The sequence below is a fragment of the Xyrauchen texanus genome, chromosome 21, assembly GCF_025860055.1.
Source record: "Xyrauchen texanus isolate HMW12.3.18 chromosome 21, RBS_HiC_50CHRs, whole genome shotgun sequence".
NCBI lineage: Eukaryota > Metazoa > Chordata > Actinopteri > Cypriniformes > Catostomidae > Xyrauchen > Xyrauchen texanus.
Genome location: NC_068296.1, coordinates 23613022 through 23638213, shown reverse-complemented (window position 1 = coordinate 23638213; position 25192 = coordinate 23613022). Strand labels below are relative to the sequence as shown.

Genomic DNA, 25192 nt, shown 5'->3' with positions numbered 1-25192 from the left:
AAAGTAATTTATTGTGCCATAATTTTTATGTCAAGAGGGAATTACTCAGAAAAGTGCCTAGATGTGTTATATGCCTATATTTGTCATATAGTTTACAGATGCAGAAAAGTGCCTAGATGTCACTGAGTCGCTGAGACAGGCAAAAGCTGAATCCAGATCATCCGTTCTGATTCTGCTGGACCTTTCTGCTGCCTTTGACACAGTCAACCATCAGATCCTACTCTCCACCCTCTCTAAACTGGGCATCACTGGAACTGTGCTTGACTGGTTCAACTCTTATCTCTCAGAAAGGTCCTTTGAGGTAGCCTGGAGAGGGGAGGTATCCAAGCCACACTAGTTACTTACTGGGGTACCTCAGGGATCAGTGCTTGGGCCACTTCTCTTCTCCATACACAACATCACTGGGACCCATCATCCAGTCACATGGTTTCTCTTACCACTGCTACGCTGATGACATGCAACTCTACTTGTCTTTCCAGCCCAACGACACCACAGTGACCACTCGAATCGCTGCCTGTCTGGCAGACATCTCAGCCTGGATGAAGGAACACCACCTTCAACTCAACCCAGCCAAGACCGAACTCCTTTTCTTTCCAGCCAACCCTGCTGTTGAACACAACATCACTGTGCAGCTGGGTCCAACTACAGTTTCACCTTCCAAAACGGTCAGAAATCTAGGGGTAACCATCGATAACAAGCAAAATTTCACAGACCACATTTCAAAGACTGCAAGATCATGTAGATTTACACTCTACAATATCAGGAAGATAAGACCCTTCCTCTCTGTACATGCCACACAACTGCTCGTTCAGTCCCTTGTCATAACTAGACTGGACTACTGTAACGCTCTCATTGCAGGCCTTCCTGCATGTGCTATTAGACCTCTCCAAATGATCCAGAATGCAGCAGCACGTCTGGTCTTTAATGAACCTAAGAGAGCACATGTTACACCACTCTTTGTCTCTCTCCACTGGCTCATGCTCATGCCGGTTCATGCACGTACTAAATTCAAGGCCCTGATGCTGGCATACAAAACAGTCACTGGGTCTGCTCCAGCATACCTAAAATCATTTATGCAGAGCTACGTTCCCACCAGAAGCCTGCGGTCGGCTAAGGAACATCACCTTGTCATACCAAAACAAAGAGGCACCAAAACACTTTCCCGGACTTTCAGTTTCATCATACCACGGTGGTGGAATGACCTTCCCAACTCAATCCGGGAAGCTAACTCACTCTCTATCTTCAAGAAACGGCTAAAAACACATCTTTTCCAAAAGCACTTAACCGGTCACTAAAAATAAATAAATAAATAAATAAATAATATTTACATTTCTTGTTGCACTTAAATCTGTTTTGTATACTATTCTGATGATAGTGAAACTTTGTAATATGGCACTTTTTGTACCACTGTCTCACTAAGATGATTCGCTGATGTTTTTCCTCTTTTGTAAGTCGCTTTGGATAAAAGCGTCTGCCAAATGAATAAATGTAAATGTAAATGTGTTATATGCCTATATTTGTCATAGCGTTTACAGATGCAGAAAAGTGCCTATAGATGTGTTATAAGCCTATATTTGTCATATAGTTTACAGATGCAGAAAAGTGCCTATAGATGTGTTATATGCCTATATTTGTCATATAGTTTACAGATGCAGAAAAGTGCCTATAGATGTGTTATATGCCTATATTTGTCATATAGTTTACAGATGCAGAAAAGTGCCTATAGATGTGTTATATGCCTATATTTGTCATATAGTTTACAGATGCAGAAAAGTGCCTATAGATGTGTTATATGCCTATAATTGTCATATAGTTTACAGATGCAGAAAAGTGCCTATAGACGTGTTATATGCCTATATTTGTCATATAGTTTACAGATGCAGAAAAGTGCCTATAGACGTGTTATATGCCTATATTTGTCATATAGTTTACAGATGCAGAAAAGTGCCTATAGATGTGTTATATGCCTATATTTGTCATATAGTTTACAGATGCAGAAAAGTGCCTATAGATGTGTTATATGCCTATATTTGTCATATAGTTTACAGATGCAGAAAAGTGCCTAGATGTGTTATATGCCTATATTTGTCATATAGTTTACAGATGCAGAAAAGTGCCTATAGATGTGTTATATGCCTATAATTGTCATATAGTTTACAGATGCAGAAAAGTGCCTATAGATGTGTTATATGCCTATATTTGTCATATAGTTTACAGATGCAGAAAAGTGCCTAGATGTGTTATATGCCTATATTTGTCATATAGTTTACAGATGCAGAAAAGTGCCTATAGATGTGTTATATGCCTATAATTGTCATATAGTTTACAGATGCAGAAAAGTGCCTATATATGTGTTATATGCCTATATTTGTCATATAGTTTACAGATGCAGAAAAGTGCCTATAGATGTGTTATATGCCTATATTTGTCATATAGTTTACAGATGCAGAAAAGTGCCTATATATGTGTTATAAGCCTATATTTGTCATATAGTTTACAGATGCAGAAAAGTGCCTATAGATGTGTTATATGCCTATATTTGTCATATAGTTTACAGATGCAGAAAAGTGCCTATATATGTGTTATAAGCCTATATTTGTCATATAGTTTACAGATGCAGAAAAGTGCCTATAGATGTGTTATATGCCTATATTTGTCATATAGTTTACAGATGCAGAAAAGTGCCTATAGATGTGTTATATGCCTATATTTGTCATATAGTTTACAGATGCAGAAAAGTGCCTATAGATGTGTTATATGCCTATAATTGTCATAAAGTTTACAGATGCAGAAAAGTGCCTAGATGTGTTATATGCCTATATTTGTAATATAGTTTACAGATGCAGAAAAGTGCCTAGATGTGTTATATGCCTATATTTGTCATATAGTTTACAGATGCAGAAAAGTGCCTAGATGTGTTATATGCCTATAATTGTCATATAGTTTACAGATGCAGATGTGCTTAGATGCTAAAAATGTGATATCATTATTGATCAGTATCACACTACAAAACAAAATTACTTGTCAAATAAATGAACATGAAACATTAATTTGAGTTGAAATTGTTTTATTATTTTACTTCTAGAGATTGCAGTGATACATGAAATGGTGAAAAATTACTTGAAATAATCCTAAAAGTAGGTTAAGATAAATGTTAAAAGTGTGTCCCCTAAAAGTACAAGTGATGGAAGAAACATACCTATGATGGAAGGCTCAGGCAAGACAGATATTTTGCATAAAATGTCATTAAAAACAATAATGATAATATTTTCAATATTGCATTGATTATGTGTCATAGGGTTTGTAGTAAGCATTTTCTCACAGCAGGTGGGGATCAAATACAAAAATGCTTTATAGACACACAACCCTACAACTAAGGACAAGTTTTGAAACCAGCTGTAAACCATGTCATTTTAGACCTTATGAGTTGATAATCCATATGACAATAATGGCATAACACTGAAAAGAAAAATCCCCTGAATTTACAAGATTTAATCATGTACATCGGTTCCAGTTAAGTTACAACAACATATTTTTTCCTCTTGGTTTAGCTTATTAATTCTTTGTCAGAAAGCATACATAATTTCAACATAATGAAATTAAGTTATTTTTAAATTACCCAATTAAGTAGACTTAATGTGATTTTACTTGCATGATTTAGTGTTCCTAACATGATTAACTTTATCAGTTTGACATAATAATTGCATGTCATATTACTCAGTTAGGTTGTTTGGTTTCCTACATAGCTATTGGGTAAATAGAAGAACCACTTATCAACATCTTAAATACTAAGTAGTAAATGCTTCTTGAGTAAAGTAACATAAAAATACTTTATACTATTTGTGTACCCGTTCTCAACCTGACCAAAAGCTCCACTTGTCACCACAGTAGTAACCCAGCAAAACTAAATTGGTTTTAAATCCCAAAATGACAACATTAAACACTATTAAGTCTCCCTCGTCTCATCTTGCTCAAAAATGTATAATGTAAATGCATAAAATAACACTTAATTTCAATATTTTACTCTTAGCATCAAGTCCCATGAAAAGCATGCTGGGAACAACAAATCCCCTGCCCATGGTGTTGAACATATTGGATTGGTTCACATTCACCCTACATGATTCAGTCTAGTAGAGTGCACATTTTAGAAAATTGCATTAATCGAAAGCAAAGAAAACAAGTTTAGAAGAGGAACACAATTTTGTTGTGTATATCACAAATAATATGGTTTACTAAATCGAACAACCTGCATTTACCGTAACCCCCCAAGTGTATTATTTACAGACAAATGTAACTGTAATAAATGTCACCTGCTCGCTTATGAGGTTACTCTTTAGCAATCACAGAGGAATCTGTGATTGTTGAAGAGTAACTAAAAAGTCTAAAATGTTAGGCTTAGCTTCTAAAATCTTGGTGTTGCCTTTAGCTGATTATATATAAATTTATATTTATATTTATATTGATATGGATAAATCATACATATTTAGAGCAACATATTCTTATTTCAGAAAATTAAACATTAAGTACAATAAGCCTTACACACTATAAAAATAAATAGCAAACAAACATATTGTTATTAAAGGGATAGTTCAATCAAAACGTTAAAATTATTTCACAATTTACTCAGCTTTATGTTGTTCCAAACCCTTATACCTGTCTTTTTTTCATGACAGTATGTTGGGACTAACAGCCAAAGTAACCATTTGTTTTTATAGTATAGAAAAAATATATGAAATAAAAAAAACAGTAAACAGTGACTGAGGCTATTAATCTGCCTATCTCCTTTTGTGTTCCACAGAGGAAAGAAAATCATACAGGTTTGGAACAACATTAGGGCAAGTAAATGATGACCGATTTTTCATTTTTGAGTAAACTAACACAACTTTAAGCAAGTGAAGTTTTTCACTTTCATTTTATCTTTTAAAACTGTGTGAACTACACTGAATATTATATTGCTCTCTTAATTGACATGCTTGCCTATATTTCTGGGAGAGCATTCGTGTTTTTCTTTTTATGCCGAACAATAATAGTGGCTTCTCCTTTGACATCTCTCAGTCTGTCTGAGTCAAAGTCGACGAGAAGTTTCCTCAATCCAACACGGGTAGGTTTGAAATAGAATTTCACCATCACATTCTGACCAGGTTCAATATTACCTCTATAGGAGAAAGAGATACACAATAATTTAACATAAGTCAACTATAGCTTGCATGTCTTTTTGACAACTGAATTCAGTGACCTGGAACTGCAGCTAATAGCTCTTATCTGAGAAACTGCAGTAGGATCATAAGGCTAAATAAGCCTTTTCTTGATGTCCTGCCAGGCAATTTATGTGAAGTTTATTGGTTGGATTACACACTGAAATATAGCATAGTCAGGTCAGTAGAATTCTTATCAAGGCAGAACATTTCTGACGGATTGGGTAACAATGTGACATTACTCTGTCATGTTTATTACCCAAAAATGACAAAAGATGCAGTCCAAACTTCTAACTTTTGTCATTAGTTTTTATACATTTTTGTATTGTCTCCACTTATCTGAATTCTTGCTGAGCTCAACAATTCTTTCTACTATGTTTATTTCCCAAAAAGAAATTTATATAACATAAGTGATATTTTCCCAGTAATATTCCACACCAGTAGTCCCCACTTTAATACTGTTGTAAAACTTTCTTTTTTTAAATGCTAAAACCAGTACATACTGTGTTTTTATTTCCTTTGCTTCTGTTAGTCCTGCCCCTTCTACAGTAAACACACCTCCTTTAAGACTAACAGGCAGTGGATTGGTGAAGGAGATGTGTGCTGTGAGTTTACGTGATACAATCGCTGTTCCAACAATCTAGAATGTAGAAAAATGTCAGTTATTAGGGAATGTGTTCTGCACTAAGAGCCAAGGATGTTGTGCTAGAATCTGTGGAACAGTTCGTTACCTTGATATAAAGTGTTGGCATTTTCAAGGGTATGTTGATTTCTTGCAGGATGACGTTGTCCTGTGCACTGGGTTGTTGAAGTAGCGCTGTGACCCTTATCATATGGTCCTCAGACACACATGCTCCATAATGGTCATATTGAAGTCGCAGCACCTCTGTATGAGCTAAAAGTGATGCAGATATATTATTGAATTTACTGTCAAAGACTGTAAATGAGAGGTGAATATTTAAATATATAAGCTATATAAATACATATTGTTCGAATTTATGATTATTTCTGTTTACAAAACTAGGTGGAATAACATGGTATTTAAATTATATTTTTATTTCCAAAAATGTAAATTCCTCATCATTTACTCACCCTCATGCCATATATAAAATAGTTTACAGTATCTCTCTACAATTTCATGAACCTAAATGAATAGAATGTGGAACTTTAGATCGCTAAAATGTGAAGTAAATCGGTACACTTTTTACTATTCTGTGTGTTTAAGCATCAAGTTGTATGGGGTGATGCCCCATCTGGGTTTGCAAAGTATTCTTTATTTATTTTTTGACTCTCTTTCTTATGCTGAACACAAACAAAGAATTTTAGAAGAATATCTCAGCTCTGTAGGTCCATACAATGCAAGTGAATGGTTTCTAAAACGTTGAAGGTCCAAAAAGCATAAAGGTAGCATAAAAGTAATTCATACAACTCCAGTGGTTAAATCATTATGTTCAGGAGCAATATTAAAGGTGTGGGTGAGAAACAGATACATATGTAATTCCTTTTTTACTATAAATTATTTTCCCTACCCAGTATGTGGTGATCTGCCCAACAAGTGTAAATCGCCAAAAACAAAAGAAGAATGTGAAAGTAAAAGTGAATGTGGATATTTATACAAAAAAAAGACTTAAATATTGATCTGGTTCTAACCCACACCTATCATATCTCTTCTGAAGGTATTTATTTAAACACTGAACACAGTCTTATTAATTACTTTTATGCTGCCTTTATACACTTTTTAGAGCTTCAAATATCTAGCCACTTGCATTGTATGGACCTACAGAGCTGAGATATTTTTCTAAAAATCTTTGTTTGTGTTCAGCAGAAGAAAGAAAGTCATACACATCTGGGATGGCATGAGGGTGAGAAAATGATGAGAGAATTTTCATTTTTGGGTGAACTATCCCTTTCATGTGCTACACAACTATGTTTATTCTGGTAAGACACCTGTGTGAACTTGAGAGGATAGTGGATTTATTTTATATATCCACTAAAAATAACCATGGAACAACAAAAGTGACGAAGAAAAGTGCAGCTAAGTGAATAAAAGTGAGAAAATCACTTGTTTGTAGATGCCACTTGATTTGATATTTTTTCACTTAATGCAAGGACATTCTCCCAAAGTGTCAGAGTACTTTTTTGGTATGTTTCCTGGTCATACCTTTGTGAGCTGGCACTATGAGAGATGTTGTCTTTCTCTGGCACTCTCCCCTGTGTATGCTATTATAGGTGACTGCGTTCGATGTGACTGTGAGCTGTGCATCTGTGTCCTCCCCACCAGCATTATACACCTCTATAATCACATCAAAGTCTGTGCCGTGGATAGCTGGGGCATGCTTGATGAAGAGCTCGAGCTGTCCTGCATCTTCATTCTGTTGAGCCACTTGTCTTCCTGCCTTTTTATAAACCTCTCGCTCCTTCATTGAGCCTGTCGAGGGACAGGAGATTCAGATGTGATACTTGTCAGTTGGCATGTACAAATACACTTTAAATCCAACATGAAATCAAAATTGACCCTATTTAATTTCTTAATACACATTGCTGGTCTAACTGTGAATGGTTCATCTATACATATTATTCAAAAAACAAAAGTGAAGTGACTTTCCATTATGGCTGATATCATCAAGCCCTCTTATTTTTCAACCACCTGACATATAGACCACTTTTCACAATCCAGTCAATTCCCAATTGATAAGTCCCCCCAACATTTCTTTTCTCATTGAATAACATTTTACTCTGAAAAATGTCACGTATGTAATATGTTGTTATCATCGCTTCATGTTGATGATAGGAGAATAGGAGGAGACAGATAAAAAATGAATTTAGTTTTTGTTCATGCAGCTCAATACATGTGAATGAAATGAGTGCATACTACAGGCAGTCTGGTTGATGTATGTTACCTTCAGGATATTTGTAGTTTGAAGTAATGTCTTCTCTGAAGTCTCCATACACACTCTTAGTGCTGATGTTCCGCCCTATGGTTATGCTGTTCTGGGACACTTGAGTTCTCTCCCCATCTGGATGAACAATCCAGACAACAAGATCTGCGTTTACCTCAGAGAACACAAATGGGGTGTCGTATTTTAACCCAACCTCGCCATCTTTCACTGCCCGGACTGGGCAAGGCCCACAGCAGAACACCCCTGTGAGAACATGGGAGAAAAGGCAGAGTAGAGCTAGTTTACATTGTAGTCTACAGAGGGATGTGACAGAGGAGAAGTACTCTGGAAGCTTTTTTTTAATAAATTAAGAAGAAGCTTACCAATAATAATATAACTACTAATCATTCACAGTATTGTAGTCTAAAGCCTACCGTCACTCCTTTCTTGAGGGGTTGGATCAAGCACCTGCCATCCATCGTAACCTTCCGGGAGATCATCACGTTTCATCCAGGACTCAATCCAACAGTGGTAATTCCTGAAAAAGTAGATGAAACTCACAGGTCAGGGGCTACCCAGAGGAAAATATTATTGCACAGTGGTTGCTCTGTACAGGAATAGTTCACCAAAAAATAAAGATTCTCTGTGACTCCAGTGGTTAAATCTATATCTGCAGAAGCGATATGATATGTGTGGGTGAGAAAAAGATCAATATTTAAGTACTTTTTTTATTATAAATATCCACTTTATAATATATAGATTTATAGTAAAGAAGGAGTTAAATATTGATCTGTTTCTCACCCAAAGTGATTGCATCGCTTCAGAAAACATACAGTCTATTTGTCATGATTCACCGTCGTGTGCATTGTGTTTCTCCCCTGTCATCTGTTACTCCCGGACCACACTTCCCATAATTCCCTGCCCTCATCACTGCCAGCTGTCCTCGATTGTTTTCACCTGTCTTTTCATTTCATTACCCATTGTGTGTATATAATGCCCTGTTGTTTTCATAGTCTTTCATAGTCTTTGTCAGTTGTCATGTGTTTTGACCTCCTGTGTATGATCAGTGCCCTTTGTTTGTTTGTTTGTTTGTTTGTTTGTTTGTTTGTTTGTTTGCTTGCTTGCTTGCTCGCTCTTGTTTCTCATCTTGGATGTTTTATTTGTTCCTGTGTTTACCCATTAGTTGGTACTTGTTTATTTCTCATTAAACCCCTTAGCCGCACCTAGATCCAGCTCTTGTGACTTCCTTCCTTACATTACAGAACAACTGACTACAAAATGGATCTAGTGGCATACTTTGTACAGCTGAGCCAGGCAGACCTATCAATAAGAAAGTTCTCCCATTTCTTCTCCACCATTGCCGTCCACACTGGTTTTGATTATGATACCCTGAAATCCATCTACCAAATCGGACTAACAACACAATGGTGGAGGGAATTGCTGGAGACCGGAGATTTCACGTGGGAGGAATATGTGAGCCTAATCTTAGAGACACTCGCTGCAGAGGATCCTCCTCTCTCAATCCCGGTTCCGGCTTCCGAGTCTTCCAAGCCTGAGTTTGCTCCACGCCATGTCACAGCCACGCCTCCTTCTGCTCCACGCCATGTCACATCCACGTCTGAGTCTGCTCCATGCTATGTCACAGTCATGCCACAGTCAGCTCCACGCTATTTCTCAGACCCAGCCGTGGCTGTGGCATGGCGTGGAGCAGACCCAGCCGTGGAGTCTGCTCCACGCCATGCCACAGTCAAATCTGAGATTGATCCGTCACATCCACGTCTACCTCACAAATTTTCAGTGCCACCGAGCCGACTACCACGTTTGCCCCGGCCACCGACGCCCATGCTTGCCACGGCCAATGAGCCGATGGCCACGCTTGCCACGGCCAACAAGTCGATTCCCACGCCTGCCATGGCCAACAAGCCGATTCTACTAATTAGAATGTCCATTTTATCTCATTTCTGTCTAGGAGAAATTCTGAGATTTTAAAGAGATCTCATTTGTGAGTTTTCCTTAACTGAACAAAAAAATTACATTTTGTCAGGTACCTAAAAATGTCTTGGTTGTGTGACATTTGCTAAATTAATAAACTGGTTGTATGCCCAGTATGTAAGTCAAAAGTTGTAATTAACATGACTGAGTCAACCTGACAATATTAGGTTAGTCCAACTAATTTTTTAGGTTAGTACTAATAATTTTCAAGAGGTTAGGAAATAAATAGAAACTGCACATTTTTACAGTGTGGGTACACATTAAAGTGGAAATGTGAATTATATGACTTGATTAAAAGCAGTTAATTTAGATGTGTCACGAACACGGGTGAAGGCGCCTCCTCCTCGAGCCTCCGGAGATCGCATTCACCCGAGTACTGATTACTCGCCCAGCTGTTGCTTATTACCTCACTCTATTTAACCACGTCTGTTTGTTCCCTCCTTGCGAAGTCTTGTTTAGCCCCGGCGACATTTCCAAGCAACTTTAGATACCTCTCTAGTTTATCTGTGTACCGACCTAGCTATTCCCCGTTCCAGCCGGCGCGCAACGCTATATCCTTTACTGCAAGCGCTCGCCCCTGCGACGCTTTTGATTAGTAAAAGAGCAGAGTTGTTGCATATGCCTTCAGCCTGCGCCTCGTGCAGAGGCCCTCTTCCTGATGGGGATCGTCACATCATTTGCACTCGCTGCCTGGGACTGGACCACGCAGAAGCTGCTCTCATTCAGGGCGGATGCCCCGAATGTGACTCCCTGGGCCTCGCCGGAGCTGCGCTCGCTTTGCCGCTTCGCGCAATCGAGCCTGCTTCCACCGTGCTGCCGCCCCTCCGTTCGAGCAGCGCAAGAAAAGCGCCGCTCACAGAGGCTGCCAGAGCACATAGACTTCGGTGATGTCACGCTGGCCCAGTCCCCGCGTGCTTCACCGCTGCCTGAGATCTCCCGCCGCCAGTCCATTTTATGAAGACGGACCAGCACCCCTCCAGCAGAGCGGTGGGTCTCGTCTCGCTCGGGCGTCAGGGGACGACGATGAAAAGGATGACAGCCTCTCTATTGACGCTGCATCCGACGACTGGCCGGGCTCGAGTTTCGACCCCGCGCCATCGACATCAGCGGACACGAGCACGGGCACCAGCATGGACTCTGAGATCGTCCGCATCCTGTCCAAAGCCGTAGAAGACCTCGGGCTCGACTGGTCTTCTCCGGAAGAACCCGCCCGCAGCCGGCTGGACGAGTGGTTCCTGCAGGGGCACCGGCAGGCCACTCGACAGAGACCCTCTCCTTTCTTCCCCGAAGTGCACGACAAACTCACAAAGTCATGGAAAGCCCCGCACTCTGCTCGCCTGAAGCCTTCTTTTTCTTCCTCGCTCTCCCGTCTCCCAAAAGCCGAAGAGCAGACCTGAAACGGACGCTCGACGCCGCTCGCGTTCCGCTGGCCGAAGAAAGCCGCCTGAGCAACGAGGTCCTCGGCCCAAGATCTTGCTGAACCCGGAGCCTCGTTAGTCTTCCTAGCAATAGGAAGAAAAAGAGAGAGTACGTGTCTCGCAAAGGCCGGACCACTCTCTCTAAAACATGTAAAACATTACCCAGTCCCCTTACAGGCGGTAGGAAATGTCTGTACAGCAGTCAATGGGCCAGTCACAGAACTCGCTCACCTGCAATCAAACGCCGTTTTAACGGCGACACACAGAAATCACGAAAAGAGTCATTTTCTGTCTGTGTCACTAAGGGTTCACATGTCCACACTAAAGTGCGCATTCCCACATACCAATACTGTCCAAACAGTGCCAAATACTTCCCCAGCTCAGGCTGGACGTCCAATAAATGTAGATCGTGTGCCTATTGTCATGTATGCACCACTACACACAAGCACTGTTCCCACAGTTATAAACACTTCCCCAGTAAAAGCGGGAAATACTATAAAGGTAGCGCGTGTGCCTGCTGTCCTGCATGCACCCCTACACACAAACACTGTATGCATAGCCAAAAAACCCCCGCCGCGAGCGGAAGACTTTATGGGAAGACTTTATGTGCCTACTACAGTATATGCACCCCCACCCATAAGTGCTGCCCATACAGTTTCAAACAGTTCTCTGTCTCATGCCGCAAACATCACAGATGCGATGCGCGAGCCAAGAGACGCCCCGCTAAAAGCGGGAAGCTTTATGAATGTGGCGCGTGTGCCTATTACGATGTATGCACCCCCACCCGAAAACTCTGTTCATACAGTTTCAAGCATTTCTCCGACTCATGCTGCAAGCATTTCGGAGATAGCGCGCGTGCCTGTACTCTCACACGCACCTCTGCACTCGGCACTCAATACGGCTGCTCTGAGAGCTGTAAACTCAGTGTTAGCACAAGGCAATTTGACGGTGGGGCCCATACGTCACAGCGACATGCCCCCAGCCAGCATTCAGCCCATATCTGTGCGAGCAAAAGCCTGGGAAAAATCCTCGACATGCCGAAATGGGTTTTGAACATAATAAAACACGGTTACTCACTTCAATTCGCCAGAGACCGCCCGCTTTTCAGCGGTGGTCGAGACGAAAGTGAGGAAAGATGTGTCACATGTTCTACACACCGAGGTGCTCAAACTGATAGAGAAGGGCTATAGAAACTGTTCCTCCCTCTATGAGCGTAGGCGGTTTTTACAGCCGCTATTTTCTCGTCCGAAAAGGACGGTGGCCTCCGCCCCATCCTAGATCTCAGACATCTGAACAAAGCTTTAATGATTCGCTCGTTCAGAATGTTAACAACCAAACATATCCTCGCGCAAGTTCGCCCGGGATTGGTTTCTATCAGTGAATTTGAAAGACGCTTACTTTCACATTCCGATAGCGCCTCATCACAGGCCTTTTCTGAGATTCGCTTCGAGGGACAGTCATACCAGTACACAGTACTACCATTCGGCCTATCATTGGCCCCCGTACATTCACGTAAATGTATGGACGCGGCACTTTCCCCTGAGACAGCGGGAGTGCGAATACTGAATTACCTCGAAGATTGGCTAATCATAGCACAATCAGAGGGTCAGTTAACGACGCACAGATCTTGGATTATCAGCCATCTAGAATGCCTGGGTCTGAGAATCAATTTTGCAAAGAGCGTGCTATCCCCCAGCCAGAATATCTCTTTTCTGGGAATAGTGCTAGACTCAGTGCAGATGACAGCGCGCCTCTCATCAGAGCGCGCTCTCTATTCGACGCCTTGCAACATCATTCAGAACGGGCGCATACGCTCCGCCAAACGATTTCAAAGAATGCTTGGTCACATGGCCTCGGCATCAGCGGTACTCCAGCTAGGATTGTTGCACATGCGTCCTCTCCAGCGCTGGCTCAAGAGCCGTGTCCCCACTCACGCCGTGGCGCTCGGGCCACTTTTTGATCAGAGCGAATCACGGCTGTATAAAAGCCCTGACGCCCTGGAAAGCCGTCAACTGGTATCAAACCGGCGTGAGTCTGGGCGTAAATACGCGGAGAAAAATGATCACGACAGATGCCTCCAAAATAGGACGGGGGCCCTTTACGAGGGCAGGCCTGTATCCGGCTTTTGGTCAAACCCGGAAAAGCGCCTACATATAAACTGTCTGGAAATGAAAGCGGTCGCCTTGGCTCTCAGAGCCCTGCTTCCGTACCTGAAAAACGAACACGTCCTGGTCCGAACGGACAACATGACGGTAGTTTCGTATATAAATCGCCAGGGTGGACTCAGGTCGAGCTCCCTGCACTCTATGGCCAGGGAGCTCATCTTATGGTCACAACACCACCTGCGCCGCTGAGAGCAGCGCAGGTGCCAGGCGCCCTGAACCAGGGACATGCTGTCCAGAGACAAGGTTCTCCCAGGAGAATGGTCTCTCCACCCCCTGAAGGTTCAGTGGTTATGGCAAAACTTTGGCGAGGCAGAGGTCGACCTCTTCGCCTCCAGGGAAAACGCGCAATGCCCCCTTTTCTTCTCAAAGAGCACGGACGTGCTCGCCCAAGTCTGGCCGAGCCGCCCCTTGTATGCTTTTCCCCCGATCACGATGCTACCTCAGGTCATCAGTCGGATCAGGGAAGTGAGATGTGCAGTGCTCCTTGTAGCCCCACTCTGGAACAACCAAACGTGGTTTCCAGAACTGATGCAGATGATGCAATCTGCCCCATGGCCGATTCCGTTGAGGCTAGACCTCCTCAGGCAGGCCAACGGGATGATTCTTCATCCCCGCCCGATCTGTGGGCCCTCCATGCATGGCCCCTCAACGGGTTCCCGAGAACCTCCCCAGTGGAGTTTTGAGAACCATCACTGAGGCGCGAGCACCCTCTACGAGGCTTATATGCCCAAAAGTGGAAAGTGTTCAGTGACTGGTGTGATACCAAGAGCTTGAACCCCAAATTGTGCGAGATACCAAGTGTACTCGCCTTTTGCAAGAGCTGCTGGAGGCGGCCGCACACCCTCCACGCTCAAAGTCTATGTGGCTGCCATAGCGGCGTCACACAATCCTGATAAAGGACGCTCATTAGGGAAAAACGACCTAATCATTCGCTTTCCTAAGAGGCGCTAGGAGGATGAACCCTCCTCGCCCCCCTGGTGCCGATCTGGGACCTGGCCACGGTCCTGGACGCACTCAAGAGTGCCCCGTTCGAACCTCTCCGAACCGTGCACCTTAAACAGCTCTCGCTCAAAACTGCGCTCTTGCTGGCGCCGCCTCAGTCAAGAGAGTGGGCGACCTGCACGCGCTATCATCAAGCTGCTTGCCTGGAATTTGGACCTAACGACTGCAGAGTTGTCCTTAGGCCAAAGCACGGGTATATTCCTAAAGTGCTCTCCACACCCTTCAGAGCACAGGTGATATCTCTGGCAGCCTATCGTCCCCAGCAGACTAAAGCGACGCTTAATTTACTCTGCCCGGTCAGGGCGCTCAGAGTATATTTGGAACGTTCTGCCCTGTTCAGACAGACGGAACAATTATTCGTATGCTTTGGTGGCCGCACTAAAGGTCTCGCAGTCTCAAAGCAAAGAATATCGCGCTGGATAGTGGATGCTATAGCGCTAGCTTATGAAGCCAAGGGCCTTCAATGCCCCTTAGGCGTCAGAGCTCACTCTACGAGGAGCATGGCCTCCTCGTGGGCTTGGTCGAGTCGGATACCCATTGAAGATATTTGTGCGGCGGTGGGCTGGGCCTCGCCTTCGACATTTATCAGGTTTTATAACCTACAGGTCCCCTCATTGCATTCCAACATTTATGCATATCAGTACATAAAAAAAAAAAAAAAAAATGCATTCCAACATTCTATCAGCCTGACTGTAGAATGGACTGGAGTATGTATATGCTGAGCATTACCTCCTCCCTTACAAGGTCCGTCTCTGACTGACTTAAAGGATTTTTTATGCATATCAGTACATAGAAAACTCAGTACATAAGATATGTGCTTGTGTTTGTGCAATGAGCGCCCCACCTTGGGGCAAAGGCACTCTGTGTTATCCCGGTATATAGCTCGCCGTTGGCCGGCTCGTGGAATAATCACTTTGCTTTAAGGCTCAGGCATCTGCCTTTGGCTTTATAGAGCGAAGTCAGCACGCACGGTGTTTTGCAGTGTGTTCCCATAGCGTAAGCTACTTACGCAATAGGAGAGACCTCTCGATAGGGAACGACTCGGTTACTAAAGTAACCTCGGTTCCCTGAGAGGAGGGAACGAGTATTGCGTAAGCTGCCGTGCTTGTGCTTGGTCACTTCGCTTCAGTCGATTGAACCTAAAGGAACTCGCATGACGGGGTGCCCATTATATAGCCTGGCTACGCTAATTTCGGCGGGCTCTGAGCGCGCGAACGCGAGGCGCGCGCCCATTGGTCGCGCGTTCAGAGTCGCCCCGTCATTGGTTCGAGCAGTTGCCGCAGCACAGCCAATGACCGAGCTGCCTCGCTCATTACTGTCTGCTGTGCAGCTGCAATGCGTTTTACATAAAGACTTCAATATTTCTCGAGAAACGGAGTTTTCCCATAGCGTAAGCTACTTACGCAATACTCGTTCCATCCTCTCAGGGAACCGAGGTTACGTTAGTAACCGAGTCGTTTGTTAGCCTCCTGCCCAGTTACTCTAGCCTGTTTACCTACCACGACTGTTTGCTGCCAGCCCCAGTCTCTAGCCTGTACTTGTTTACGCCTCAGCCTCTCTGCCTCACTCCGTTTGCCTGTCCGAGACCATTGCCTGTATGACCTGAGTTTACAGCCTCAATAAAGCCGCATATGGATCCAAACCAACCTGAGTCTTCATTACAAGATGATACCACATGAAGCACATTCTTGGGTTACCTGATAAATGTTTTTACAGTGTACAACTATGACATTTTTGTGTGAAATCTTTTTTCCACGTCTCACCAGATTGTGTCCTTCTTGCCTTCAGACACACTTTCCAGCTGTTCGTTGAAAAGATAATCCACGGCAATGTTTGCGTTAGTGTCATGAGCAGATGAGTAATTAGTGATGCATCTGGTTGGAATGCCAAGACAGCGAATTACTGTGGAAAAGGCAGAACATAGACCCAGGAATTATTAAAGGGATAGGTCCACCCAAAAATGAAAATTCTGTCATTGTCATAATGACATTTTGTCATAATTGCGTCAATATAATCATGTTATTCCAAACCATTATGACTTGTAGCATCAGTCACCATTCACATTCTTTAAAGGGGTCATGACATTAGGAATACGATTTCCTTGATCTTTTGACATATAAGAAGTCACATACATACTATAAAACCATAGGCCTACAGTATGGTTTTACTTTTCTGACCTTTGAGTGAGGAGGGATTAAAGAACATAATAATAGAAACGGATAGATCGATAGAGATGATCAGTAGAGAAATAGTACAAGCAATTCAAATAGCAGCAAATAAATATATACCAAAAAGTAAAGGGGGTAGAAATATTAAGATAGTTCCATGGTGGAATGAAGAGTGTGCATGTGCCATAAGAAGAAAAAAGAAAGCATTTAGCAGAGTCAGGAAATCACATAATTTTCAAAATTTGATAGAGTATAAACAAGCACAAGCATTTGTAAGAAGAACAGTTAGGAAAGCCAAGTAGGTGTGTAGGATGTCATACTGTAGTGAAATAGGTCAAAATACATCAGTAGAGGAGATGTGGGGCATGATTTAGAAAATGAAGGGAATTCAAAAGAATAATGTATATCCAGTTTTAAGCATGAGTGGAGAAACAGCTGTGGAGGATGGAGAGAAAGGGGAAATGTTTCTAAAGGCGTTTATTAAAGTAAATAGTTCAGAAAATTTGACTGAGCAGAGTAAATAAGAGAGGATGTGTTGAAAGAATATCCAGATTTAAGGGGGAAAAAAGAGACAGTTAATCATCTGTTGGATTCCCCATTCTCTATGAGTGAATTAAAGAGGTAGGCAAACATCCAGCGGGTCTATGTGAAATATACTGTTGAAAGGAATGAGTGGAAGGATGAACTAGTAAATAAGGGTGAGCAGTTTACAATTAAAAATGTAAATCTTGGTAGAAACATAACTCCATTATTGTTACAGTATTTGTGAAGTACAGGTTTGCACAAATGTATATAAGTATGTAAGTAAAATTATTATTATTATTATTATTATTTTATTATTATTAATTTATTTATGTCTGCAATCCGTCATAAAACAAGATGTTTCAGACCTCTAAACTTCCTCCTCACTGCAAAAAAAAACTTCCTCCACATGGTGACATCACACTGTGGTAGACATTTGTATCTGACCACCTCTACAACAACACATCAGTGCCTAATATACCTTAAATCCCCTCTGTATCCCCACCCAGTAGGGGGTGAGCAGTGAGATGGCAAGTAGAGAGCAGATCAGTCAAGAGTACAGAGCCACTTTAAACAGTGGGCATTTACTGTCAAGTCTTAAAGTAGAAGCAGAACCAACATTTGTAATTTTTTCCAGAGGGTCAGAATGAATGTAAAACATTATCATGTTTTACAAATACTGTATATGACTGTTTTTTGTGCAAAACTCTTTACTTGTATTATAAGTAAACCTCCGAGAGGGATAAAGGCCGACTGCGGACGGTGGTGCAGGGGAGAAAGCGAGAGCGTTTATCCCTCTCGGAGGCTTGATTAGCCTGATAAGGGGCCGGGTGTGTAAAATCATGACCCGGCCCCGCTCTCTGCCCTTTCACAGGAATGTCATGACCTGTTTAAATGCAAAAAGGATGCAATGAAAGTGAATAGTGACTGAGGCAGTCATTCTGCCTAACATCTCCTTTAGTGTTCCATGGAGGAAAGAAAGTGATATAGGTAAGGAGCAACATAAGGGTGAGTAAAGATGACAGAATTTCATTTTTGGGTGAACTAGCCATTTAACAGCCTCTGATTATCTTTGGAAACTATAAAATTGTTTATTGAAAACTGCCCTGAATTTGCTTTTTTTTTTTTTACCTGTGCAGGCCACCCCAGTGAATACCCAACACTGGCCATAGCGCACCTTCTGTCCCCCACCCTTACTCCAGTGCCTCAAGATAGGTACACTGCCGGTCCAATGTGTGGGTGCCACCCCATCACTGTACTCTCCATCCCAGCGCCCAGATACCACTCCCCGATCATCATTAGCATTCACCTGTCAAATATACAGTTTGTATACAAATGTGCATAAATTTACCTGTTGTTCAACACAGTGCAAATTTAATTATGCTTAAACACACAATATTATAATGGGGCCGAGAGAGCAAATAACCATCTTTATATGTCTTACCATGGCAGTAACAGTCCTGCTAACATAAACTGGGCTCGCTCTGTTGGCGATGTCCATCTCTGAATTCTTCATGGCTGCAGGTGAATTGTCCAGTATTTCAAAGCAAATATCCAACACGTCATTTTCAAACTGTTTGAAAAGAGATTACCAGGGAATTACATATTTTACTGTTAAGTTCAGCACATTCTGGTGAATCTAGATTCCCTTTACCACCTCAGGACTCCAATTTCTCTCTGACTGAAAGGGGAGCAAGCACTTGTTTGTGAGACAGACATTTGTGGCAGAAAATTTCCGACATCTACCGAGAGATGATTACCCTGCAGACAAGCTCTCTGTAGCTCTTCTGCCACCAATCTGTCACAATTCACACACTGCCTCCTCTGGATTCCACCATCATGCAACACTGACCATAAATCCTGATCTTATGTCAGTCATCTTTGGCCATGACACTTTCTCAGAGAGGGTACATACCACAAGACTGAATAAACAGACAGATGGGATTTGTAAAAATTTGAATCTCATGTGAATGCATGTATATATTACCTGTCCGAAGTTCCAGGGCACGGTGGTAACGTCATCCCATGAGCCCTGGTACAAAATCCCATTTTCATTTAAAATGTACTCCTGCAACAGTTCATCACTAGGGAGGTACACTGCATCCTCTACAGGAAATAAATATCATTGCGATTTATAAGGCCAAAATGACCATGTATGTTATAATTCTGTAATTTCATTTGAATATTTCTATCTTCATGTCAAATATGACTTGCCAAAACATAAAACTTAGACCATGAAACACGAAAGTTGATGTTAGACAGAATTTTATTCTCCGTAACCATTTTTTTCCATTGTATGGAAAAAGTATGCAATGAAATTGAATAGTGACCAATGCTAACATTCTGACTAACATCATTTGTGTTCCATGGAAAAAATAAATACTGACACCGTCAAGCTCCAAAATCAATGAGTATGTGAGTATCATAAGTTATCCATCCAACTTTTGTGCTATTAAAACTTGGTAACACTTTACAATAAGGTAATATTCATTAACATTGGTTAATGAGTTCAGTATCACAAACTAATCATGAACAACAATTTTTAAGCATTTATTATACTTGATTAATGTTAATTTTTTACATTGTTAGTTCATGTTCATGTTAGTTAGCATTAACCCTTTTTAAGCCATAGAAACAGACCAAATTTTAAGTTATTATGTAAAATATCGCCCTCCGTTGTAGATTTCATATCAAATATTGCGTCTTTAGATGCAATGCACCAGGTTTGATATATTTGACATCAAACCCAGGGACGAAAATTTCATCAAAATGTTGGGGGGGACAATAAACATAACAATTCTCAAGAGCAATTTTTGAAGGGGACACCAAGGGGTTTTTTGTTGTTGCCCCGTTTGCATTTGTATTATTTTATTTCTTAAACAATTATTTTAAGAATATATCATTATATTATTTACAATACACATATTTTAATGATCTATGATCAAACCTGATTGGTTCTCAAGATCAAACCTTAAACCACATGCAATTAGTCTACATCCAATTCATTATATGGAAAAGAGCAGTCAGGATCATCTTCACCTTTTGTGTTTCACAGAAGAAAGAAAGGGGGGTTTGGAACATCATGAAGGGGAGTAAACAATTACAGAGGAACTTTCATTTTTGGGTGAACCATTCCTTTCATTTTCTGCTCACCTTTGCACCATGGATTGAAAAGCAGGTAGAAAGTCTGAGGCTTGGTTTGCTCCATGATCTGTCCATCAGCTGAGAGGAGAACCACAGCCATACTGTATAGACCCACAGGAGCATCGGCAGGGCTGTGAAGGGTCAGCATCACTTCACTCTGGGCATTACGCCGGCTGAACCACCATTTCTCATGGTCTTGCTCTGAATCTGACACCTTCAAAACCACCTCATTATTCTTACCTATAACACAAACATGAGAGGATAATTATGGTTTAACATTGTGCAAAATCATTTTAATACCATCTTTACAATAATTTAGATAATATTTTTCCCCAAAACAACTTGTACGCTGTAATTATAAGCCTCATACAAACTGTTATATCACTTTTAGTAGGTTTGTTGTTATAACACAAAAACTTGTTCAGTGGGTCCCCCTTGTCACAGGGCCTGGGACAGCGTCCCCTGTTGCTGAAAATAAAATAACTGGTCATCTAACTTGGTTCTCAAAATAAGTGATGAACTTGGTTTATTTGTCACCCACACTGTTTAATCTATTACACTCTCCATTACCCATGATTTTGGCCTGTAAGTTTACTCACCCAGGTGCAGGATCAGGTTGAGATGGTGTTCTGGAGGCTGCGGGATGCGTTCATTACACTGCAGCACCACAGAGAAGGGCTGACCTCTGCGCACCAGCAGACGCTCAGTGTCCATCTCTTCTGTGCGGTGAGCATGGTTATTCTCATAACACTGCAGATCTATTACACTCAGTATGGCTGGGCACAAAAGAGAACGGAAAGCAATTTATAAACAAAATTCTAAATATCCATTTTGTAATTCTTTAATATTATAAAATGTTAACAGGACTTGGGTTCTTTCTAATCTCTGGTATCATCAGAGGCTATTTAGCAGAGATGAGCCACTTCTAATAAAATGAATAGGAGGAACTGGAACTCCCAACGGTTAGCGGGTGTAGAAAGGTAGTCCCGCCTTACAGGTAAAAGAGCCAATCATCTTTTAGATACAGACATCGCCTGTCAATAAACATGAGAACGCTCATGCACAATAGCTATACAAGTTGGGAAAATTGGAAATGTTCGTAGAATCTGTAGTAAATATGCACAATGTATGATTCCAGTATCATCTGATTTTTCTGCAGATTTGAAATATGTTGTTTGATCGTAACCTTGACCAACCGTTTTGGTCCAGAGAGCATTCCAATGATGGCCGACATTGGACTGGTTTTTGGGAAAGACTATTTAAATGCTCAAAAATAAATAAATAAATAAAGAAATAAATAAATAAATAAATAACTCTGAAGTGTTTTAATCTTTAAATCATTGCTTGGACCTCTATTACTTCTCATAGTGGGTTTATTTTTCTTAATATTCATCCTTTTTTAATCAACTATAACTTTTAAACTTTGCATGCAGTTTATTTCAGTGGTTAAATTAATCAATTTAATTTCTAATCAAATGATGGGATGGATAGGTGACATGGTTGCCTATCAACAGGTATGTCGTTTTTTTAAAGCCCAGCCTTGCAAACCATTTAGGATACAGACTTCACATTTCACACTTAAGAAGTGTGACTCATAAAGAACAGATTTGCCATCCCAATAAACCATGACGTCCATGTTTGGATTTTCCACTGTTTTGGTGAAATGTCTAGAAATCTTCTGCTCACTGATATACTGATTTACATAACATTTTGCATTCATATTCTTTGGACATCCATATTTCCAAAAATTGGCAGAATTATAAAAAACATTATTGTTTTACTTTTTAGGATTTTATCTTAACATGCATACGAGATGACAAGCATACGAGATGGGACCAAACAGCGTGACAAATTCTTAGGAAGACAGAGCATATAATACACTGTTTATGATGTATAAAGTTGTATGTTGTGGCTGCAAGGGTGTAACTTCTTTATTTAAAGAATTTTTGAATATGCAGAATGTGATGTGAACCTGAAGATTAATTCTATCCTCTGATAAGACAATCATATATTGCGGCTTGCTGCTATATTTACTTTTAATTTTGCTGTTACAACACTCTTGATCTAAGTCAAAGCTGAGGTTAGAAAGCTCATACCACACAAGAAGGTTTTATATCAGACCAAACAATATATCACAGTCAGCCAATAAGCCTACAACCTGCTTCCATACTTGTACAAACAATGCAGGGTATTTCTAACCTTCTCCTACCTGTCCATCATGAAACAGAACTAAAATAAGTATTGCAACCAGGAGTATTTCAACAGGACTTTTGTCTCATGCTGCCACTTTTTGAGTAGGTTATGATTTAATGGAAAGAGGTAATATCTTTGTAATTTGAACCAGGGTGAAAAGACCACATAGTGGATTAGATCATTGATGATCTGCAGATGTTTGGTGGGCAAATGTTTTTCATGAAACCTACAGTCAAGAGTGGCAATGGAAAAGTACTGTATATTGCCAGCCCTATTTGTGCCACTGTTGACTATACACTGTAAAAAACAAATCCTGTTTAAAACTTGCAGCTGTGGTTGCCAGAATAATTATGCAAAAAAAACACAGTAGCACTTTAAACAACTTTACAGAACAACCTGTACATTTTACATTTTAAAACTGTTGTAATTTACATGACCAAGATGGCACTGTAAAAAAATATATTTAATTAAACTGTTAAATTTACAGTAAAAAAAGGAATTACATTTAGCTTCTGAAACTGTAAAAATCTGCTTTTTACTTTACAAGGTATTGTTAATCACCGTAAAAATATCAAAAGATCACATGATGACATGAAGTTCATCAATAGTGTCTCTTCAAGTAGCAATGACCAAGAAACATGCAGAGACAGTGCTCAGTGTCTCTCACACAAACACCATCAGAGTAACACATGTGAACAATACAGTAAACATTAACTAAACTACAATAAATATAAAACAGAACACCCCAGTGTACATAACTGATATTAAAAATAAGAAGAAACATATCTATTCACATAAAAAAATAAATAAATGTAATGTGTCATGCAGGGACTTGTGGGAAATTATTGTAAAACTGTTTGTATATAAAAATATATTTTAAAATGTTACTGTAAATTTTACAGTTAATATTTGTTAATCAATTAAGATTTTATTTCTGTAGCATTTTGACAGTCTTTTACAGTTAAAATTACAGACATTTTTTTACAGTGTACACTACTTCTTTATGTAATATCTTTATGTAATAATATATGTGAGTTTACATAAACAACTTTTTTACTGGATAGCATGTGCCATAACACTAGAAGACTTTGCAATATCTAATTAAAATAACATTAAAAAAATACTAATTTGAATTCAGCAACTCTACAGAAAACAAGGGCATCTTTTTAATGTTGTGTGTGTAAAGTATGTGTAATATGTGGATGTACAAAATAGCTTACAGTATTGTTACTCTCAGTCATGTGACTATCCTCAATTCTGACTTTGATAGTATCTGACAATACCAAGTATATAGAGCTGCAAACACATTAATTAACAGAGCTTTTTAAAGTGATTCCTTACCATTATGGTTGGCCATTGATGGATACTTCTCTTAAGTAACTTTTTCGTAAAACCCTCCTCTTGATTCTTGCTGTAAATCTCAGTAGTTGTTACACTGTCCAGGAGAACTGTCTTCTTTCTTTGCGTTTGAGGGGTTCCTTTTATAATGAAAGAGAGTCCACGCCTTTGACACCCCATGCCATCATTTACTTCCCCCTTTTCTGTCTCTTTCAAGCTTTCGGTATAAGATACTCTGACTCACGCATCCTCTGTGTGACCTTTATGACCTCTAACATCACACACACATACAAGATTCTCAAGCAGCCAGAGGTGTGAGTGTGTGCACACAGACTGATCGCTGACTGTATGTATACACACACAGAGAGACAGACTGTTCGAGCTCTGACTTGGTCAGTGTTTCCCCCTATGGAAAGAGAATCAAGGTTTGAGAATTTACTACAACTTGCGTCATTCCTTTTGCTGGAACAGTTGCCACTTTTCCGTAAGGGCCTGGGTCACACACAGGGGCCTTTGTTTAAAAGAGAGAAGTTTTGATGGATAGTGAATACGTCCACAGTATTTGTAAATGCACTCCATCCCTGTTTTTTTGACCAATGGTTTGTTACTTTCTATTTTTAAGTAAAGCACTAATTTTAGCAGTGGGAGAAAGTAAAGCCAAATGAATGCTTCAGCGTGTTTGAGGCAACATGAGTCAAACTACAAATGTTGGATTCAAATACACCTTTTCCTGGCATAAACAAGCAAAAGTAACACATTTCACTCCTCCCCAAACCTTCTCTGTAAAATTCTGAAGAAATCTGTCCATCAGGACAAATAAAGTTTACTGGTAGTATTGTGCAAAAACAAATTGTAATTTGGTGCTTGGAAATTTCTGACATGTTAGTGTAAGTCAAAGGGATCAATGGGTGAGAACAAAGAGGAACAGCTAAAACTTCTGACGTTATTTAGTGAGATATTTCCCTGCACTTTGTGGAGTTAATTAAATTCCAGTAGGCTTCCTCATTGATATTATGACTTTTAACAAATGGGAGTCACATAGGTCATTAGAATTCTAGTTCCTAAAATAAAGTCATGTGTCTACTGTATTGTCTGGGGCAGAAATAGAAAAGAACAATGACCTCTGTAGCCACAAACCCGGCAGTGGATTCTCACCATGCTGTCACATTACTACTG

General features: G+C 40.6%; 1 protein-coding gene across 1 annotated transcript; it reads right to left on the bottom strand.

Moving 5' to 3' along the window:
* Positions 1 to 4267: 4267 nt before the first annotated feature.
* tgm2l (transglutaminase 2, like) lies at positions 4268 to 24370 on the bottom strand. The gene is made up of 13 exons (XM_052152386.1): positions 24020 to 24370; positions 21085 to 21261; positions 20495 to 20725; positions 19329 to 19447; positions 18786 to 18914; positions 18473 to 18650; positions 16415 to 16553; positions 8509 to 8612; positions 8096 to 8338; positions 7357 to 7623; positions 5927 to 6090; positions 5699 to 5835; positions 4268 to 5155 (listed from the first exon to the last, which is right to left on the bottom strand). Exons 1-13 carry the CDS (start codon positions 24033 to 24035, stop codon positions 4978 to 4980), a joined length of 2082 nt encoding a protein of 693 aa, XP_052008346.1. The 5' UTR covers positions 24036 to 24370; the 3' UTR covers positions 4268 to 4977.
* Between the last annotated feature and the right edge of the window lie 822 nt (positions 24371 to 25192).